Raw genomic sequence first — 14,751 nt, 5'->3', positions numbered from 1 at the left:
AACTAAACTGAGGTGGGCTGCTAAAGAGATGTATCCACAGCCAAAATTATATATTCATATATTACAGAGCCAAGGAAGGAGGACACAATAAGTGGTAGTTACACTGTGCACATTCCAGCATAGTGTTTGAAAATGGTTTTAAATGACACACTATGAATGGAGTATGTAAATGCTTCTCAAGCAAAGCTCCTCTTCCATGGCCGTGAGTCCTCTCGTGGGGACACTTTAATGATAGCCCGGCGCTTCTTTCGCAGTATCGGTGCGTAGGTCTGTATTCATTCCATTCCATTAGTCTCCTGCTTGACTGGAATGTCCAAATAAATCTCCCTTTCAGAAAAGGTAACTCAAAATCGCCAGCCAGTTTGGAGGATGTGGTGAAAAGAGCAACCTCTGAAATGAAAATGGAAATCATCCTTGCACAGTCCAAATAAAGTGACCTTTGTAAGTGTGGTCAGCCAGTTTGGACCGGAGAGAGGGAACAACGCGTTCCTTAATGTTTCTGAAGCTTTCTTGTGGCAGATGCAACAGATGATTGGGCGCCAAAAATATACAACTAAAATAGCTAAACAATTTTTTTACAAAGCAGGAATTATACCTATACTGCATTTACTGAATCATAAATGGTTCCACAGAGTTTTACTGTAGAGGCCTGTGAATTGAAACTGTGTGTGCTCAACAGAAATAAACGGACAAAACTGCATGCAATGTTTGTATAAGGGCAGGAAGGACACAGCTCTGTCTGTATTTATTTTAAAAAGTATTGCGATACTGGTACCAGAGTATCAATATACTTGTGTGAGTGGAGCCTGACCACTGCTACATTCTGGGCAATGATACATAATCAGCATTTATGCAAGCGAATAACTAGATTTAGTACTCTTAATTTACCCTTTAGGTGCAGGTATTGTTGGAATACTGCATGCATTCTAGAATTGGAGACACAAGCTTCTGGTTGATTGAAATCCACACAAAGCAACTGGGGGAAAATGTGTTAGGGAGTGGAATTGATGCATCATCAGCATAAGGCTTTGGTTAAAGCTCACTGGGCTTTCCCTGGATGAATGAAGGTACAACATGGGACTGTAAACATGGTGACACCTCTTTGTCTGTCTCTCACAGATCCTCCTGCAGGGGAAGAACCCAGGTGTGGTGTGGGAGTACACGCTGCCTCGCACCGAGAGGAAACCCGACTACAGCTGGGGTGTGGTGCGCTCTGACTGCTCCGCTCCCTGTGCTGGAGGTGAGGCCGCCTGTGTGTGTGTGTGTGTGAGCCTGTGAGACAAAAGTGCAAGTTTGTTTGTGTTTGCAGGGATAAGGGTGTGTGTGTCTGTGTGTTTCTAAGAAGAAGTAAAAATTTGTGAAAGGAAACAGGAAACTGTAGTGTTTGCGTGTATCAGATGTTATCTCTACGTTTGTGTGTGTGCTTGGATTGTGTGTTTTTTTGTGTGTGTATGTTTGCACTATTTCTCTCTTCTCGAGTGTGGTCCAGGAAGTGTGTTAGGGCTAATGAAAAGCACCTTTGTCAACTGAGAAGTTTAGACTCGGCTTGTCCCAGAGGACTCGCTGCTCCCCCTGCTCTCTTGTCAGTGGATGACTTGTGTGTGAGCGTTAGTGTGTGTGTGTGTTTTTGTGTGTCAGTGGTCCTTGTAGCTCCACTCTGACTGTCTCAGGAGAGTACAGCAGCCAGACAAACTGAGTTAGCACAAGAAATGTCTGTCTTTCTGTGGCTGTCCCTGTTTCTCTCTCTCTCTCTCTGTCTCATCCTTCTCAGACATGGAATCTGTAATACGGATCTGTCGTATTGCATCCATCTGCTAAAGTGATGGGCCCTTTGGCTTTCACAACAATATATGTCTCTGTTATGGAAGTATTGTAAGAAGGTGATGAGTGTTGAAATAATGAAATCAAGTAAGAAGAGTATTCTCAGGCTCCTATTGAATTTGTTTTCTGTCGAATGTCTGGCAGCTCTGGTGTCTCCACATCTATTTGACAAAAGAAGGAGTGACTTACAACTGCAGAAAAGGGTTACAGATAAGAATGTTGAAAATAGTACAAGAGCATGAAACTAAATCATCATCATCATCATCATCATCATCATCATCATCATCATCATCTTCTTTCTGTCTCTGTGTCCTTCCCTCGCTCCATCAGGTCGTATCTCCATCAAGGCCATCTGTCTGCAGGACCAGAAGGCTCAGGTCAATTCCACCATGTGTAATCCCCAGACCAAGCCAACAGTGGGCTCCCAGCTCTGCAACACACAACCCTGCCCAGCATAGTAAGTTCAGCTGTGTGTGTGTGGGTGTGTGTGTGAGCGAGAGTGTGTGTGTTTGCAGTGGGCTATGTGGCATGTGTCCTCATGTTGCCAAATTTTCAGCAACTTAAGGCGTTGTTTTCATTACCGACACATACACACACACACACACACACACACTGTGGCTGAGCAGTCTGGAGGTTGCCTGTGGTCTGTTTGCTGTGGCCTGCCACCACTCGGCTCAGCCTGCATCCTTCTCATTTGTTCTTCCTCCTCTTCTTTTTCCTCTTTCATTTTTCAGTCCTTCTTTTGGAGAAAATACATGAAAGCCTTCCTCTGTCTGCTGTCGTGCCTGCGCCCGTCTTTACTTACTACACTGCAGTGTATTCTACAGCTACATTCGCACATGAACATTCAGAGAATTGTAATCTAGCTGCCATGTGAGTTTTAGCCTCAATCATCTGAGTTTGAACTTGGCTTGGCTTGACTAATAAGAGACAAAATGCTGAGACTAAGACAAGGCCTACATTTAAGACCTCAAACTGTCAACGTCGGTTTGAAATGATGCTTCCATTGTTTTGCCTCTGTTTGCTGTTTTCTGGCCCTAATGAAGCGGAAATTGTGCTGAGGTGAGTGGGTGGCACAGCTAATTTTGTGACAAGGCATGTGGGCCAGCACAAGTCAGGGTTTTGGCTTGGAAACGGGAGGATTTTCCTGTCTGCTCAGACCACCCCTGCATAACATATAAAGCAAAGAGACATTTCTGAGGCTTTAGCTGGCTGAGGCACACACACAGTCTTCTCCATCCTTTTTGTATGTTGATTGTTACGTCTTGACTGTGACATCTTTTCTTTAAAGAATAAAGATCATAATATAACTTTTAAAAGCCCCATATTACACTAAAACATTTTCCTTTCCCTCCAAACAACCTGGGAAATGTGTAATGATAAAACCATCTGGATGCTGATGGACCGTAGCATCTGAAACTGCAGGTTCCAACGAGCAGTTTTGGATTAAAATATCGTGTCAAATATTGCCTTAACTCTTTTCTGTCCGCAAGGGACCGTCTGAAAATTACACTTCTTCACTTATAACACTGTCATGTTATATCCAGGCACCCAATAATACAATAAGTAGCCTGCAATCGTTTTTTAATAAATGTCCTCCACTCTGCACAAATCTAATCTACAGCCCGCAACAAACAACAAGAAACAAACATCACAAAGTCCAAAATCCATAGACCAGAGGGAACTACACCAGTTACTAATATACAACAACACATGGGTCCATAATGTTCTGTAATAGGTTCATTTGTTTGATTCAGTATGTTTCCTGATCTTCATTATGTATCAGGGCATGTTTGATTTAAGACATTTATATTTAGTGTCTCTCCTGCTCTACCCTCACCTGATGAGGTCATTCATTTGTGATAGTGTAGATATGACTACAGTACTGAATTCAGTCTTGGCCATTTAAATAAAGCAATAAAGTACAGACAACAGACAACAATGGCAAATATTCCATTGTATAGATTATTGTAGTAGATTTGCATAGATATTGCACTGCTATGAAATGACAGATTATACAGTATATCTCCTTTGTCTCCTTAAATATAAGATACATATATTGAGAGATTGTGTGCCCTTAAATGCATATTAAAATTGCTAGTAGTCTAAGAGATAAAACAAGAGAAATCCAATTCTGTATGATTTTTGCTTTCCCTGCACATCTTCATCATCTGGTAGTAGAGTTGTTCCGTTATTGTCTAGACATGGTGTTTGATGACATGCATTTATGATGGAGCCAGTGCATTCATGGACCACTGTAGCAAGTAAGGGAGGAAGCCAGGCCAAAGAGCAGTGGAGCAACAAGTTGAAACAGCTCTGAATAAATGGCCTCTCTCCTATGTAGGCCCTTGGCTGAAGGAACTGGAGTAAGCTAGATTTACAGCACCGTTCCAAAGAACAGCCAGGGAACCGGGCCTGGAGTTCAGAGAGAGTACACAGACTTGCACACTTATACACCGTGGACACCGTTCACACTTCCAGTTTATATGCAGATGCATTTACACGCATGATGTATGTATATTTTTGGTTACCAAACAAAGGAAAGGTAAAAGTGAAAATACAAGCTCTTCCTGTTTTATGTTACTGATGTTGCCATGTGGTCCAGCAGCAGCCATGCCGCAACAAGTCCAGACTTAACTTTCTCTTGTGTCAGGGGTTGAACAAGCCAGACAGCTATCGATTACACTTCCAACATACAGCCTCTGTTTCCCACTAAGTTTCCCACCACCCGAGAGGGCATTTCCTGCCCCTAATCTTGGGCATACCATTTCTCTTATCTAGGAAAAAGGTATTAAACAGCCTTGTTGCTGCCATGAGCTCCTCTTTGTTGGAGAGAAGAAATGACTTATTCCAGATAAATAATGTGAAAGTTGCTGTCCATTCATGAAAATGAAGATGTTTTTGACACTCATGGATCTTACAATACAGGAGCTGACACCATTACTCAGCTGCTTGTGTGCACAGGGTGATTTATGGCAAAAGGAACAAAGTTGAGTTTAGGGAGCAGCATGAAAAGCTTTAATGAATCCATCAAGACTTCCTGAACGCATGGGCACTTGTTCAAGAGCCCAGCAGAGGAAAGAAAAATTGACTCTGAGGTGGGATGTGTGTGTGTGTTGTGTGTGTGTGTGAGAGAGTGTGTGACAGGAGTGGAGGTGGGGGGGAGTTAAAATGCCCGCTTATCTCTCCGGCGTGTATCTCGGGTGCTGACAGGCCTATCCATGTTTTATTGTGCAGAGACGGCGGGATTCCCGTGGGGCCCAGCCAGTCTAGCCATGCAGAGTCAGCCAACCCCTCCAACATGCCCACCCCCTATTCCCATCTACCTCCTTATTCCTTAAATCCTTAGTCCCCATAATGTTGAAGTGCTCTGCATCCAGCTGGCAAAGACGCAGAGGATGCGTAGCTGTCCTGCAGTTAAAAGAGCAGTGGTCAAGGAGAATATGAAGGGAGAAGCTGAACAAGTCAATTTAGTCTACAAGCCCAGCATGCAATTATCAACAGATATGGTTGATTTACAATTTTAAAGAAAAAAGTGTCTTGTCTTGCGTTCTCTGCGCCAAAGCTCAGCCCCTCATCCCCACCTCCCTCTGTCCCGCCATCTCTCTCTTCCCCTCAAGCCCCATTCCTTCCTCCGTTTGAAGTTGTTTTGCTCTTTTTGGCAGAGGCCATCTGCAGAGTCACTTTCCACAGGACGGCGCTTTCTCTGGGCGCATCCCGCTGGGGAAGATATAGACAAATTTGAGAGAGACACGTTGTGTTTGTGCCAGCGAAATCCTGCAGACAAGTAAATGGTACAAGACAAAGAGATTGATTGATTGATTGATTGATTGTTGTGTAGGGCACTGACCTCAATGAACGCAAAATAAGAGGGAGTTTTAATTCCTCATGTCAGCATTACAAGTGACAGAAAATAAGAAATAAAACGTGATGAGGACAATTGTGGCCTTATTGCGAAGTGTCAACAAAATGAACACAAACATTGTTGCGGCAGCTCAATTTTCAAAAGCTGACCTTGTTATGAAGGGGGCGTAATGTTGCATGATTCTGCAGATAAAGTTGGAAGAAAGCAACATCAGCAGTGTTGCAGTTTATGCCTTAAAATACTGCGTGACAGTTATTGAAACATTTCAGATACAAATTACAGTGAAGACTATGGTGGTTTGCAGTGAAGCAGAGTGGCACTTCAGCCTCTTTCCCCCAATGATATATTGTTATTTATAAGCCAGGGAAAACAGAGGGGGAAAAAAGCAAACAATCTCCATGCCAAAAATCCAACCCAGTGCCTTTGGACCCAAAACTTTCACATCTCTCCCATTTCAAAATTGCAGTTTAGCCCTTCTGCTTCATTTGTCTGCTGTTTTGAAAGCGAATGAAAGCGTTTTTCTTCCCCCTGAAGCAGGTTGGCATTGCAGAGGGGAGGATTTGTCGTTGTGGTTCGCATGTAGTCTCAGAACTGGACTGAGCCATCTGCCCATCTCTACATCTCCCTCTGCGAAGCCTGCGGTTGTCAGACCACTCATTTGCTGTAATCTCCCCCTTCTGCTCCGATGCCAAGACAGAACCTATTTTAGCAGCAGGCTTTCATCGGTGGCAAAGCATGAGTTTTTAAAGGTATGAAAGGGAAAGGCGGGACGAGCAAAGAGCCAGACAGAGAGACAGGAGATGAGAAAAAAGACGAGGGACAGGTGAGGAGCGAACAAAAGATTGTGACTGCATCTTTCTGTAGCTTTATTGTAGGTTGTATATTGCAGTGCACCGTACATCGTATATTGTACACACAATGGGGGAGACCTGGAAAAGCTGTTATAGTCGTACAACATGGTTTTCATGTTTAGTTTCAGACGTGTGTAGTACAGATAGAGATGAATGCTACTGGGGCACCATCAAAACACATGTGCCACAGCTCCAGCTTTTACTCTGCATTTCCTTTACTGCCTACTACTGTGATGGCAAAGATCAATATGTGAAAATGTTGCTATTCTACAGAAATCAGTATGTGATCTGTGCTCTGATTCATCCAAGTTTCCTAACTAAAGCAAGAAGCATGAAAGGGCTACCCCACCATTTGACGGCTTCAACCCTGTAATAACAAGTGGTTTGGTGTGATATTACTCACCGGTAATTTGGGGTAAAATTGTGTTTTTTGAGTGTAGCTGCGTCTGGTTTTAAAATAGGTTCAACCAGATTAGAGTCAGGACCTGTGGTCGGTCCGGCCTGATTAGGATCTCAGTCATGTGGTTTGCGTCCTGATGTCAGAGGCTGGAAGTCGACTGTACAGCAGCTCCATGTAATGGGTGTGTGGATATGTATCTGTGCCCTCTCGCCCACAGGTCATATGGATGAAAGTGAATGTGAATAAATCTAGCAGATATTATATGGAAACATATTAAAATGGGCTCTCGCTGGGTTTTCTCCACAGTTGGGCGACTGGGGAATGGGGAGCTTGCAGTCGTTCATGCGGAGGCGGCCAGCAGAGCAGGACGCTGCGCTGCCTGAGGAAGGTGACTTATCAGAGGGACGAGGTGGTGGCACACTCCCTCTGCCCCGCTATCTCCCCCGCCCAGGTCCAGCCCTGCCACTCCCAAGCCTGCCCACCAGAGTGGAGCACTGGGTCCTGGTCACAGGTGGGTTTATCTGCAGACACGCAACATACAGTACATGCAAGCCCGACAGGAACTCTAGATGGTGCTGTTCCTGACTTGTAGGTCTAGCAAAGAAGCAGCAGTAAAATCCCATCATGCGATGTGATCAACTCCCAGGTGGAAACTTCATGGTGGACCACACTTTATCTCTTCCCATCTTCCTTCACTCACCCACCTCCTTTGTTTCATGCGAGTGGCACCCATACATGCGGTCATTTTGCATTTATTTTCTTAATTTTCTTCAATACATGCAATTCTTTTAATAGTTTTAAACATTACACTTACTAACTTGGTTCAGTTAGAAAATATTTTATGTCTTAATAAACAAGATGTTTACTGTCAGGTTTCTCACGTATGTATTTATGCTCAGTATTATAGCCAATGTCATGGCTCAAAGTTGTGTTCCTGCAGCCTCTACCTGAAGTCATCAGTGTGCACCTGCATGTGAGAAGGAAACACACACACACACACACACACACACACACACGCACACACACACACACACACAGTTACTACCCATCAAAAATTCTCAGGTGTCTTGCTCAAGCTAAATCAAACACGTTGCTGCCCTCTGTTGGAGATATGAAAGAAAAGGGGAAAGTCAATAAGCAAACAGATGGTAATGAGCGGTGTGCGTGAAAAGACATTGACACTCCTCGAGCTTTAACATCTTCATTTTTAACTCAATAAAGCCCAGTAGATGATTCTGTTTATTGGAATCACTGACATGTTTTTTATTGGCATTCCTGTCTCCTCTTAAAATTTGAATGGACTTGAATTCGATCCATTAAATCAGGATGAATTAACATAATGGACTTGACATAGCATGCACACAGATATGCTCCTAACTAATGTTTGGTGTGCAATCCACCCCCCTCGTGTGAGATCGGTTGTTGTTAGAGTAATAAATAAGTAATAGCAATAAGAATTGGAATGATGGATAGCATCTTCACCATAGAAATATTTTGCCTTTTAATCCTATTAGCCACTCTGGCATTCAGGCTGCATTCAAACCATCCGTTCTCTCAGACACTTGTTTTGCATGCTTGGGCTATTTGGTAACAGAGTTCAGTATGCGGTCGAGCAGAGACAAGGCCGGCCTCTGCAAAAAGATCAATCAGGCCTTTGAGAGACTAAAGGACAACGGGGATGAGGTGGTGTGTGTGTGTGTGTGTGTGTGTGTGTGTGTGTGTGTGTGTGTGTGTGTGTGTGTGGTTGTGTGGTTGTGTGGTTGTGTGTGTAGGTGTATGGGCGTGCATGCAAATGGATGTGCACAGATGTGTATTTTGTCAAACAAATTGATGGCGGGTTGTGGCATAAACTACCCTGATGGCTGTGGTCTCCAGTCCCTGCGGAGTGCTGTGACTCTGTTGTCTGTCTCTCTCCAGTTCATGTGGAGTTTACAGCAGCACTTTCTGTTGTTGGTGGATACTTTGATGGGTTGGGGTCACATTGATCTCCGAGTGATTGGTTTATTGTATTTAATGTTAGGCCATAATGGGCTGTCATCAAACCAGTGACCTTCTGTGTGCTTGTTCACCATGTGGTGAATTACAAATGTATTTACAGTGCCCGTGCCAAGGATTTAACCTCCTTTATGGCCTTGCGGTGAAACATGCTGAAAGCTGAAGGTTAAAACAATCATAAGCAAACACAGTGCCAATTTACAGTATATGGGCATGCATGAATGATGTATTTGCCATTCTGAAACCTCTGCCTATTGAATCACTGACCTCCCGAGGAAACAGTCAACAGTGAAATACTGTAGAAAGAACTGTCAGTGCCAAGATATTGTGTAAAATATGGCCACCATTATTCTTTTTATTCCTAATCTACCTACTAGTACATCTTAACAACTTCTTCCTCCCCCTCCTCCCTCCCTCATTGACTCACAGTGCTCTAAGACCTGCGGCCGCGGGATGAGGAAGCGCAATGTGTTTTGCCGCAGCACCGACCCCGGTGCCAAAGCGGTGGTGGTGCCAGACAGCATGTGCAAGCAGCACCACAGACCCAAAGGCCAGGAGACCTGCGTTCTGCGCCGCTGCCCCAAGAACGAACGGCTGCAGTGGATCCCGACTCCCTGGGGAGAGGTATGAAGAAAGACACTCTAAACTCAAACCGCAAAAGAAACACGGATGTAACTTTCATTTTTATCTTCAGCAAAAACTTTGAGCCTGACAAACACTGTGCTTGTGGAAGCTCCTTGGAGATGAAATAGCAAAGATTACTTTCTTGTGCTTTGTGTGTGGGCCAGCTCTCACCAGTCATACAGGGAGAAACCAACCATAGAGCCGACACCCCCAGCCCATCAATGCACAGAGTGGAGGACTGTCTGAGAAACCTTACACACTTCAAATAGAATAAAATAAGACAGCGATGGGTCCACATTATGTTACTGCCTGTGCTCAGCAATGTTGAAGTTTCTGTTTGAGGATTATACCTGTTTCCTTACCAACGACCAGTAGAATGTAACATTTTCTAAAATCACCCCTCTTTCCTGCGCTCTGTCAGTGCTCCAGGTCCTGTGGCTCAGGCACTCAGAAGAGAGAGATTCACTGTGGCGAGAGAGACTCACGTGGAGGGTACGTACCTGCCAACACACACCAGCAACTACACCACAAGCCCCACGCTTCCAGCAGAGCTGTACAGATACTTCAGATCTCACTGACTGCACTGTGTTTTCCCGAATGTTAAGTTGTGTGGAGGTAGATAACGTGAGCCCCAACTCTCCTCTCTCACTCAGGTATGTGGAGTTCCCCACGCGCAGGTGCAGGAGCATGGCCAAATCTTTAGTGGACCTCCAGCAGGCCTGTAACAGAGGTCCGTGCCCAGAGCCCCCCCGGGTCGTCCCTGGCAGAACCACCTCCAGCGCTGTGGTGTTGGGCTGGTACACGTCGCCCTGGCAACAGGTGACATTGCTCACACTTCGGCCCAAATCTGTCACTTGTCCAGGTGTTCAAAGCAGCAGAACGTTTAGGGCGATTCTGCCTGCTGTGACATCCTGGGTGCATCCAAAACCATGTGGATTATAGTTCGGTCAGAGCTGCCACAACAACATTAAACATTCAAACATCATGCAGAAAAAGTTAAATATGGTGGTTTCAGTGGAGTCAGGGAGAATTCTCTTTTCATCCGGGCTCAAAGTCTGCCTACAACAGAGCACCTCATGTTTTTGGTACATACATTATGTTGCCGGTCATGGGTTACAGCTCCCAAACACCTGAGAGTATTTGTCTACAGTGTAGGTGGTTCTCCAGCTGGAGCTTAGTTCTAAGCCCACAGTAGCTGTTGGGTTTCATGTGCTCCCCAAAAGCTTGACTGCTACACCACCTATTGGGGCAGACTGTGTGTTATATCATATATTATGCAAAAGGTCTTAAGGGCAACCTCTTATAGTGTAGTGTCTTATTCTGCTTGATGCAGCGCTTGTGATCCCTGTATGTTTCCACAGGAGAAGAGCCTGGCAGTTTGCTGGAGGGCGAGTACATGCTGTTTGGGATGTTTGTTTGCTTCATCTGTTCTTTGTTTCAGCACAAACCCTTTCTACCATATTTCCCCTCAGCTGGCTCTCTTAAAAGATGATTCCCTTCCCTTCCTGCACGCCGGTGTTTGATCTCCTTCTTATATCTCTGTGCCCCTGCTTCTTGTTTTGTTTTTGTCTCTTCTGTTTACCGTTTTCCCCTGATTCTGTTTCAGTGCTCGGTGTCATGCGGCGGAGGGGTCCAGACCCGCACGGTTCAGTGTCTCAGGCAAGGGCGCCCCGCAGCCGGATGCTTAACCCACCAGAGGCCCCTGACCTCCAGGGCGTGCAATACCCACTTCTGTCCAGCCTCTGTCCCAGCTCCATTACATCGTCCCAGCTGGGTCACTGCTGCTGGACCAACACCGAAAGGTAAAAGACAAAGCCATTATTATATCTGTAATTCATGAAAGAATGTGGTATTTTAAGTGCATCTTTACCAAAATGACTCATAATGCAGGTAAGTATTAGAATAGCTATATAAAGGTCACATAAGTGGTTGTCGTTTCCATTCCATTTACAATATACTGAATAGTAAGTATCTAATATGGCGTAATTGATCATTTCGGATGCCCCTGAATGGTGATGACTGTGATCGGTTCTGCATGTCCCCCTGCAGTGAAATACATGCAGTGAAGCAATAACCTTCTGTTTGAGATGTGCTCAGCATAATAATGATGTCACAGAGTCCTGATGCAGTCACTCTGGACCATCAGGCGTCCCCCTACGCTGCCCTCTAAATGCTCAAACTTTGGACCAATGTTGCTTTTGTGGCCACACCCTGATACCAGCGGTGCCAAATCAGGCACGGACTTACACTCACCCCGCTGGTTGTGCTCTTCTGTGTTTAGATGAACACTGCAAGGACCATTTCAGCTGGTGCCACTTGGTCCCTCAGCATGGCGTTTGTAACCACAAATTCTACGGACAGCAGTGCTGCAAGTCGTGCTCCAGCAAGAGGCCGTAGAACTGCAGGCACCTCTGAGTCTCTGACCACAGGAACCCAGAAGGAAACAGCACTGCCAGCACAACGCCACAAAGGGCTACCTGGGGGCCATTACTCGCGACACACACACACACAGACACACACACACACACACACACACACACACACACACACACACACACACACACACACACACACACACACACGCACACAGAACTGTGTCTAACACTCTTCCTGGAGTACTTGACTAATGAACTTTGTAAAGATAGTAGAGGAGAAAGTGGACTGGCACAGGATGTTTTGGGTTCTGATAACGAAGTCAGTGTGGCTGCTGATGCTCCTCAGCCAAAGCAGCGTCACACTGTCACTGCAAAGACTGTTAACGATGGAAGGTGTGAAGATGTGCTCGGTGTAATATATATGTCGTCATGGGTCTATGGAAACTTCTGAAACCACAAGCAATCAAGAGAACAGTCAAGGACAATAGCATGTTTAGCTTGCTGATGTGTTGTATATTTAAAGGCACCCGGTTTCAAATGCCTTTATTTAAGTTATTATGGTCGTAATATATATATTTTACAGTTTGTCAGGTGTACAGAGGAGCTGTGACATGTTGTTTTATGTTTTGGATATAACATAGGATTGTTCAAGTCCTCCTGGGATTCCCCATTATGAGATTTTTCACAGGCATTGATGGTAAAATGTCAAACATTTGATGCACTTCCCCCTCATGCACACACACACTCATCCGCTCGTCACGTGTACATTTGCTAAATCCTCAAACACATTTTCTCCTTTGCATTCCATGCATGTGACTGTCTATGAAAACATGTGTACCCGTGTATGTAAAACAGTTTATTTACTCACGTTTGTAAGCGGTCATCTTTATCTCTTCTGTATCATTATGGTAATACAGCTCGATCATCTATCAGTCTTTCTTCTCCTCCCTGCATTCTCTCCATCCCTGCCTATCGATTACAGCCGCAGTGACCTGAATAATGAGCAGCATTGTCTGCACACTGGGGGGAAAGGAGGGTGAGATGAAGAGGAGAATTGGAGTGTGGGTGCAGTCTGGAGATTTTGCTTGTTGAGAGTGTGTGTGTGTGTGAGAGAGAGAGAGAGAGAGAGAGAGAGAGAGCAGTGTTGGTGTCTTATCCACAGGAGTCTGGTGAAAATGCAGCAGTGATGTGGACAAGTTTGGGATTGTGGGCTGGCGTCTCAGTCGGCACTGATAATCGGCCACCAGTTGACGCAGAGCGGCAGAGGCAAAAGTCCTCTCGTGTGTGTGTGTGTGACGAGTTGCCGTGTACTAGCCCAGAGTAAGAATGTTCTGCTGCACCCACGAGCACCCTCGTTTCCAACCATGTCAGTGTGTGAACTCTGAAAATGAAGGGTACTCTTTTAAACAGTTATACAGCTGTTAACTGTATTGATCTGTAATCTGATTAGGGGGAAATAGTTCAGAAAACCTTTGACAATGTAATTAAAATGTGTTTGTATTCTACTAATGAAAACGTTTTTTTTTTACATTCAGGCCTCTGGAGTCATTTGCATATATTTGGAGATTTTAGAGATTTTGTTTGACATTGATCCTTGACATATAAGACGGAACTCCCTGTAGAATTTCACTTTCAAAAAAATGTGTTTCAACCCCAAGAGAGAGGCAGAGAGAGGCAGTGGAGGTCTAGAGGCTTTTCGCAGCTTACCTGTTATTGTACCATCACACTCCGTCACCTTCCTGTTAGCCAGTTCACCTTTCCGGGCCAGCAGGAAATTCAGAGTACGACCCGCCTTCACCTTTGATTTCACAGTTACAGCTTTACACAGCAGCAACAGCAGTCAGCATGACCGCATACAAATCGTTTATCACAGCAGATCCAGTGTCTCCGTGAATCCAACAAGGGACCCTAGCAACAAATCTCACGTGTGGCTACCTGGATGGACACTGAAACGTTTACATTACACTGATTATGCATCTAATTAGTGGTCAGTCTTTCTCTCTGTCTTTTCAGTGTCTACCTCTGACATTTGACAACTTTTTGCTCCCTTCCAAAGTTTCATAACCGGCATAACTGTGCTAAAATTTATGCCACCAAACAGCGTTTATCCTTATGGTGATTATGCCACCCTTCCTCGCTCTGCGGGGGCGGCGATTACTCTTTAATCAACCCGTCTGCATGAATCTGGGAGCCTGGGGTCCTCACATCGTCTCGGCTGCATGCTGTTTACCGGCGTGCTGTGAGCCAGACACCGCACGGCACTCCCACGCACATAAACACCAACGTGACTGCACGGCCATCATACACAAATATAACATGTTCATTAAGCGTCAGGTGGGCTGTGAACAGGCTGGATTTATGCTGTTCCAGTGTGTTTGCGTGCATGTATGTGGGTGCATATTTGCATGTACGTGTGTTTTTCCTGGATGTATACTTGTGTTACTTGTGTGTGCTGAATAAATTCATGCATTAACCAGTGTGTGTGTGTGTGCGTGTGTGTATGTGCAGTGCATGTGTGAATGGGTGTGAGTGTGTGTCTGAGAGAGAGATATATGTATATCCCAACACCCCAGCTCATAATGTTTGCTTCTCAGTGGGGCAGCAATTTTACCACTGAGCTGATGTGAGAATTTTTTATTTCTCCATCTTCTTTTCACTTTCCGATGGGACTCAATTTTCTCTGGCTGTACTGGCTCATAATGACATATTTTGATGATCTTAGCACAGGGAGCTTCTCTAAACGCAGCAATACTGCAGCAGAGAGATAAACAGTCCAAAACTAAGTGGAAATTTTTATTCCGGGATGGATTTGGATCTGGA

General features: G+C 44.9%; 1 protein-coding gene across 1 annotated transcript in view; it reads left to right on the top strand.

The window, feature by feature from the left end:
• The window catches only part of adamts18 (ADAM metallopeptidase with thrombospondin type 1 motif, 18), a 46,306-nt gene extending 32,026 nt beyond the window's left edge, over window positions 1-14,280 (top strand). The window contains exons 17-24 of the mRNA XM_076155315.1: window positions 1,120-1,240; window positions 2,152-2,278; window positions 7,244-7,448; window positions 9,362-9,556; window positions 9,978-10,048; window positions 10,210-10,375; window positions 11,163-11,358; window positions 11,838-14,280. Of these exons, the coding sequence (XP_076011430.1) occupies window positions 1,120-1,240; window positions 2,152-2,278; window positions 7,244-7,448; window positions 9,362-9,556; window positions 9,978-10,048; window positions 10,210-10,375; window positions 11,163-11,358; window positions 11,838-11,953 (1,197 nt within the window). The 3' untranslated portion in view covers window positions 11,954-14,280. The remainder of the gene's footprint in view (window positions 1-1,119; window positions 1,241-2,151; window positions 2,279-7,243; window positions 7,449-9,361; window positions 9,557-9,977; window positions 10,049-10,209; window positions 10,376-11,162; window positions 11,359-11,837) is intronic.
• Window positions 14,281-14,751: the final 471 nt, after the last annotated feature.

This window comes from Genypterus blacodes, unplaced genomic scaffold (assembly GCF_046128005.1).
Source record: "Genypterus blacodes isolate CSIRO-AG114 ecotype Tasmania unplaced genomic scaffold, CSIRO-AGI_Gbla_v1 ptg000067l_1, whole genome shotgun sequence".
Lineage (NCBI taxonomy): Eukaryota > Metazoa > Chordata > Actinopteri > Ophidiiformes > Ophidiidae > Genypterus > Genypterus blacodes.
This window is presented reverse-complemented; position numbering and strand designations above follow the sequence as displayed.